The following is a 6,880-nucleotide window of genomic DNA, read 5'->3' as shown; positions in this document are numbered from 1 at the left end:
GAATGCTCGAAGGTGCACATGAACAACGCCGTCAAGCTAGCCGTGCTAGGCAGGACTAGCAGAGCTGCGCAGCTGGATGAAGGACACAGGATCGCGGTCAGAAAACACAATGAAGAGCTGGACCGAGGATCGAGTGTGTGAAATTCTGTGGAGCTTTTGAGCTGGCATTGCGAGACCGCGATGAGACAGCATCGTCCGACAACCCCGGCATTTTTCGGGGATTAGTCGACCTTGTGGGCTCGCTGGACGGTGTAGTAGAGGAGCACCTGAAGACCGCCACTGTGGTTAAAGGCCTCAAAGACAGTTCAGAACCAACTTTTGGACTGTCTGCTGACGGTTCTTCCAGATTCTGGAGGATATAAAAAGGGCAGATTATCTGGCTGTTCAGGCAGATGAAACAACAGACACTGCCACTCATTGTCAGCTGGTGCTTGTGCTACAGAGGAGACAAGGTTCATGTACAAATAAGAGCACTCACCCCCTCACTCACTCACTCACCCCCTCACTCACTCACTCACTCCCTCACTCACTCACTCACTCACTCACCCCCTCACTCACTCACTCACCCCCTCACTCACTCACTCACTCCCTCACTCACTCACTCACTCACTCACCCCCTCACTCACACATACACTCACACAGACACACACACTTTTTCTGTGTATAGTTAACTTTAATCACCATCCACCTGTAAATATTATAATATACCATTATATTGTAATTTTGTTCTATGAATATTCACTAATGTATTTAATCCAATTGCTACATTTTATGTTCCTATGACACAGTTTTTCTTTGTATATAGTTATTTTTAAACATCATCCAACTGTAAATGTCTCTCAAGAACTTTAATTTTGTATTAAGAGTAATCACTAATATACATCTCATATCATTGTCATTATCTGTCAAACTGTTGATTTCTAAAGGGCAATTACATGATTATTGTTTATCCCTAAAACAATGGTATCTTTTGGTTTGGGTTCTTTTATTGGGATAGTTACTGAAAGCTTCTGGCACGTACAGCCCCACCTAGAATATTTTTCACCAGCCGCCACTGAGTGACACTGACACATCAGATGACAACAGGCAACAACACTTGATACATAGTGAAGTTTATTATTATTTAGTGAGTGGTAGATGTTGCACTACCTCACAGCACAATAACATGTAAGTCAACACACATCAGCATCATGAGTCTGAAATTATTCTGATTGTATTCATGAAAATAAAATTAAGAGATTAGATTAAGTTCAAATAAAATGATCAACCAGAGCAAAAAACATGAAAATGTATTGAAAACAAAAACAAAGAAAAAGTTTTTATTATTGAATCTTTTGCTCAGGTGTTTTATATTATATATTTGGTCACACTGTGTTTTCCATATTAATTGTAGATTAAAACAAAGTTAAAATAAAAAAAAAAGCTGATAATCCAAGGTAAAAACATTAATGATGTAAACTGGTGTAATAAAAATGTACTTTAAATTTAAGGAAAAAAAAGAAACGATAAGAAAAAGTTATTATTAATATCATTGAATATGTTGCTCCTGTGTGTTATATCATATATTTGGTCACACTCAGTAAATCTGTGTTTTCCTGGTAAATAGCACAGACAAATAACTCCTGCTGGAATATGTTTGTACAGAAGTAAACAGTCATCAGTTTAGTCTTTATCTCGGACACATTTATCTCTGAGCTTTTCTTGGTCATAGTCATTTCAGTGTCAGTCTCTCAGTATTGAGACTGTCTCAGTTCATCACTCTCTGTCCTGTTTGTTCTGTCTTTATTATCTGAGTCAGAATGGATCTCCTCTTTGTCTTGGTGGAAGCTGCTCAGGTCTTAATATGGACTTGGTTGATATTAGTCATGATTTTTGAACAATTCTGGGAATAACAGTTGTGCTCCGCTTTGATCCTGGAGGAGTGTCTCTCCTCTCTCTACTTTAGCCATGATCTCAGCTTTTTCTCTCATGTGCATCAGGGACTGAACTCGTTGCTTCCAGCCTGGTTTGGCTTCATATTTCTCTTCTTCAATGAGCGTGTCGATGTACTCTGGAGTGGAGAGAAGATCTGGCTTCAGTGCTATCTCTTTAAGTCTGTTTAGACACTCGGCAAAACTCTTCATCAATGTTACCACCTCAGCCTGCACACGTGTGTAGACGACAATTATTAATTCGTGAAACATTACCATATGTATATTCTGTTTATATTGTTTTTTCAACTCCTCTACCTTGGCTAAACCAAGTTCAACCTTCTTCTGCAAATCCACAACTGAAATATCAAGCTGCTTTCTTTCTCTGAGAACCTCCTTTGTCATTGCCAAACTTTTGGTGTCTATTACATTCAAAGCATCAAAAAACCTCTTCATGCTTTTTGTCCCCATGTTCCAAAACATCTGATCAAAGCCTCCATCTTCATCATCTTCCCCACTCATGCTCTCTGCTGCAGATGATTTGTTTTTTGCAAACAATGACGAATTATTGAACTTGAAGTGAACTGGCAGTCCGTCTTTTGTTTTAGGACATGGGACACCTGAAGCATTGATCGCCTCTAGAACTGGTGGACGTTGGCCGTGTGAAAATGTCACCAGAACCCTGATGTTTTCTGCCACATCTTTGCCAAAGACTGAGAGAACTGAATCAAGCACATATTTCTGTGTTGGTGTGAATCGTGCTGAAGAAGCTGGAGCTACGAAACACACAGCGTCAACTTCACTGACACCAAGCTCAGAGGAGAAGAGATTACGCAGCTGCTCTACGATCATCCTGTCTCTTTCTATGCCTCTTGTGTTTCCAAATCCTGGAGTGTCAACAATGGTCAGTGAGTAGTTTATTTTAAAACCCTCCTGATGGTGGATTTTGTACACAGTGACTTCAGAGGTCTGGTTCTCAGCTCCAGATCTCGACTGATCCTCATCAGTTAATGTGAATCTGAAACCGTCCTTCCACTCTCCTCCAACAATGTAGCTGATCATTGCATTGATCATAGTGGACTTTCCTGACCCGGTCGCACCAAGAAGAATTATGGTGCGATTTCTCCTCAAGCTTTCTTTGCCAAACTCATACCTCCGGCATCCATCTATGTTGATTTCCTTTTCTGTCAGAGGCAGTTTGTAAACTGAGGGGGATTCAGAATTCATCCTTTCACTTGTATGTTTGTAGTATTCTTTGAGAGGTTTGAAATTTGTTGTGCAGACATTAACGGTGATGCTTTCTTTGCTTCTGCCAACCAAACCACAATCACATCTGATCCTGACTGTATATTCTGTGTCTGACTGAAGCCCTGAAATTATTGCCTCTTCAGCTGTTGACACCAGTTGTTTCCATTGCAGATCTTCCTCTTTCACCTCTTTGACTGTTTGGGCGTACTCCACGATGTAGCTCCAAATCCGGACATCTTGTCCAAGCTCAGCAGGTTTCTGCCAGCTAACTGATATCTCACTGGAGCTTGGTTCAACTTGAGGTTTTCCAGGAGGACTGCAAGGCAATGTTTTAATGGAAGCATTGACTTCATTGACTGGTCCAACACCTACTGAGGTCACTGCTCTACATCTGAACACATACTCAGTGTCAGGACTCAGATCACTCACTGTGACTTCTTCAGCCTTTGATGCTGTGTGTTGTTGCCATCCCTCCTCTCCTCTGACACAGTACTCCACACAGTAGGAGGTGATGTTCTCTGCTCCAAATCTGGGTGGAGAAATCTTCAGTGTCACACTGTTGTGGTTTATGTCACTTCCTGTCACAGTTTCAGGTTTTGAAGGAGGTTCAAAGTTCTCACTGACAGAAAAGCTGTTTTTATAAAGGTAGATGCTTGAACCTTTCTGTGTCTCGTTAGTCAAACCCACTGTCAGGAACTTTATGTTCTTGTTCTCCTTGTTGGCCTCTGCAAAGTCAATAAACAGCTTTGCTTTATGCCTCATTTCATCTGCTACTTCTTTTGAGGCAAACCACTGTTCCCTCTCCACATCATGAGTATGTGGATGTCGAGCGTCGTCTGGTTCGGTTGTTCCTCTTAAGTAGTTTGATAAAGCTGAGAGGTAAGGTTCATCACTTCCCAGTGAGGTGAAAACAAAACACACAGCATGCTCTGGACTGAGAGTTTCTTTGTACAGATCACTTTGAGATTGGATGATCTTTGTGCTTTTCATCATGTTGGTGAAAGACATTAAAGTGTAAACTTCTCTGTCTTTACAGTCCATCCACTCGTTGAGGCTTTTGCTGTTGAAAGGAGACGAATGTCTCTTCTTCAGGATCTCTGCGAGCACAGCCTCCTCTTCACCTCCTCCTCTGATTGATGGAAGTTTCTTTGCCAGGTTTTGTTGAAATTCCAGCTTGAACTCTGAGAACATTTCCTTAAAACTTTTAAGTTTTTTGCCGATCTGTGGGAACTGCTGAGCAGTTGTTGTCCTCATTGCATCGTTGCACCTCATGTGCAGCTCACTGAAGTCTTCCAGGACACTCTGTGCCTCCTGAACTAATCTTATACTTATCTGACGAACGAGCTGAGCAGCAGAAGAATCTAAAATTGTCAGTGGCAACAGCCAGACCTTCATTGGTACAGCGTTTTCTCCATTAGCTCCCAGCAATTTTGGGAGGCTTTGATAGACTTCTACTGCATCCTGAAAGGACACAGGGTTTTTCTTAAGAGAAAAGTCTCCATAAAATCTGCAGGAGAATTTGTCAACAGTTGCTCTGTCCTTGTCTTCCATCTTCAGGGAACCTTCACCCTCTATAGCAAGAAGTGGAATCTTCTTGATCATCACCTTCAAGTTGCCCTGAATGTCTTGATGGTTTTCCTTCTCTGACACCTCACGGTCAAACACAAAGAAGGCTCGTGCCCCATAAAGAATACCTGTGACAACATGTGTGGCTATTCCTTTATCAAAAACATACGGATGCTTCACGTTGTCTGTTCCAAGGTGATTCATTGACAGTTGCTGGAAGTTTGTGGTGGTTTCATACTTCAGTGTTACTCTGGCCTGATTTTTGGAAGCCTTGCTATCATTCAGGTATTTGGCAGATCCACCAACCTCAACAAGTCCACCCAGGAAACTTGCTTTAAGAGAAGCTTTAACCTTTAGAGATGAAGATTTATCTTCAATTGATTCAGATGCAACAATCTCAAAGTCACTGTAAGGTTTTGGACTCTCTCTCGTATCTTTTTCCAGCTCATCTCGGTCCCACAGTGTCATCCCTGCCAAAAGAGTGAAACTGCCTTTTATTGCATGACCGGAAGATTTATACACAGATAAATGTGAAAACTAATTTGATGCATGAATGGTGGTAATCTGATGCAGAAAACAACAACACTTACATTACAGCCAACTAGTACTGAATTCATGAGTTATTCTCTTCAACCAAAGAGGTTCTAAGCAATAAACAATAAAACTTCAGGCATGTAAGAAATCTAATTAAATCCAAATTATAAATTGAAATTAAATTACCTGATGAATGTATTTTCAGATTTCTACATAGAATAAACTTGTGTTGTATTTTTACATTTATCTGACCATCTTCTGGTCCAACATTAGTTCAGGGAGTCAGGGTTAATTCTGAAAAGGGACTGTGTCTCAGCATTAACCTTTTCAGACAAATTACCAGTATAATCTCTTTGGTGAAAATCAGAGGTGTTTCATTTAGGCAGAATGAGTACAATGCTATACATTAACAAAAAGAAAAAGGTTTTATAATTGAAAAACAGCCTGGCATTTAAAATAAATGTTGTGTCTCTTGGTTTGTGGCAGTTATTAGTTAAAGTTGCCCAAACAGAAAATCTGGTGTCAATCTGACAAAAACTGCTTTCATAAAATGTTGCGCAGCTACTACTGAGTGATTAGAACAATAACAACTGAAAGGCTTTCATGACTGGATCAAGCAAAACTTGAAATGAAAACGTTGTTGTATATGACTTAAAGTACTGAAAGGTTGGTTGTGATGCATCCAGTATCTTTACATGTGAATTCTTACCAGGTACCAGTGAGTCTCTGCGGCAGTCGTACAACATCCCGAGGCAGAAAGGCCGACCGAGCGCCGCCACCTCCATCGCCCCTCCAGATTCAGAGTCCATCCCTCCGTCTTTTAATAGAGACAATGACAAAGTTAGAATAAGTATAATTTAAAAAAACTTTGCGCAAGTTGTAGTACACATTAACTTACTGAATCCATGGCAACATTATACTTCCCTTTTACCCTCAAACCCCAAATTATGGGAATTGTAGTTCCAAATGTTTGATCAGGATTGTTACACACACAGCATTAAGTGTTGCATGTTGGGCAGTTTGTGTAATTAGCATAATTATGTAATTATCTGATAAAATAAAGATGGATTCAACTCGATCTTGCCAAGACACAAGGACAGTTCTGGTGACACATTCAAGATCATTTGTTGTCTATATCTTTTAAACAATAATGAACAATAGGAACAACAAGGCAAGCAGTATGAAGTGACTGTTGTCCACTTCCTTAGAACTTCCTTAAAACTAGGATCCTGAAACTGCAGCCGCTGGTTCCACAGGAACTCTACTCGAAACCAGAGGTGGAACTTGCTGCATTTCCCACAACCCTTTTATTAACTACTGCACAGTTCAAGGTAATTTTCCACAATGATATACCAATCAATAGTAAGTTGACTCTCCACTATTCATATTGTATCCATTCACATTTATTTTTAATTGATTGAAATGTCGCTGGGATGAAGTGATAAACTGTTCATGACACAAACATTATGAATTATAATTCTAAACTGTGAATTATTTTAATAATCATACTTTTATTCAAATTATATAAAATGTTTGAAATGTCAGCATGTTTCCATCCCATTGTGAAAAACAAAGTTTCTCTGCTTCTGATTCTAAACTCACATTTTCAGCTGGTTTCTCTC

At 40.0% G+C, this 6,880-nt stretch overlaps 1 protein-coding gene across 1 annotated transcript; it reads right to left on the bottom strand.

Moving 5' to 3' along the window:
- Positions 1–553: 553 nt before the first annotated feature.
- LOC130178873 (uncharacterized) lies at positions 554–6,227 on the bottom strand. Its single transcript, XM_056391441.1, has 2 exons — positions 5,968–6,227; positions 554–5,194 (listed from the first exon to the last, which is right to left on the bottom strand). Exons 1-2 carry the CDS (start codon positions 6,065–6,067, stop codon positions 1,860–1,862), a joined length of 3,435 nt encoding a protein of 1,144 aa, XP_056247416.1. The 5' UTR covers positions 6,068–6,227; the 3' UTR covers positions 554–1,859.
- Positions 6,228–6,880: the final 653 nt, after the last annotated feature.

Source organism: Seriola aureovittata, chromosome 12 (genome assembly GCF_021018895.1).
Source record: "Seriola aureovittata isolate HTS-2021-v1 ecotype China chromosome 12, ASM2101889v1, whole genome shotgun sequence".
Taxonomy (NCBI): Eukaryota; Metazoa; Chordata; class Actinopteri; order Carangiformes; family Carangidae; genus Seriola; species Seriola aureovittata.
This window is presented reverse-complemented; position numbering and strand designations above follow the sequence as displayed.

Bases quoted from the DNA above. Each gene is read 5' to 3' on its own strand.
- LOC130178873 (XM_056391441.1), bottom strand. From the start codon at position 6,067: ATGGACTCTGAATCTGGAGGGGCGATGGAGGTGGCGGCGCTCGGTCGG. The intron at 5,195-5,967 runs GTAAGAATTCAC...CTCTTTTGGCAG, and splicing joins CAGAGACTCACTGGTACCTG to GGATGACACTGTGGGACCGA.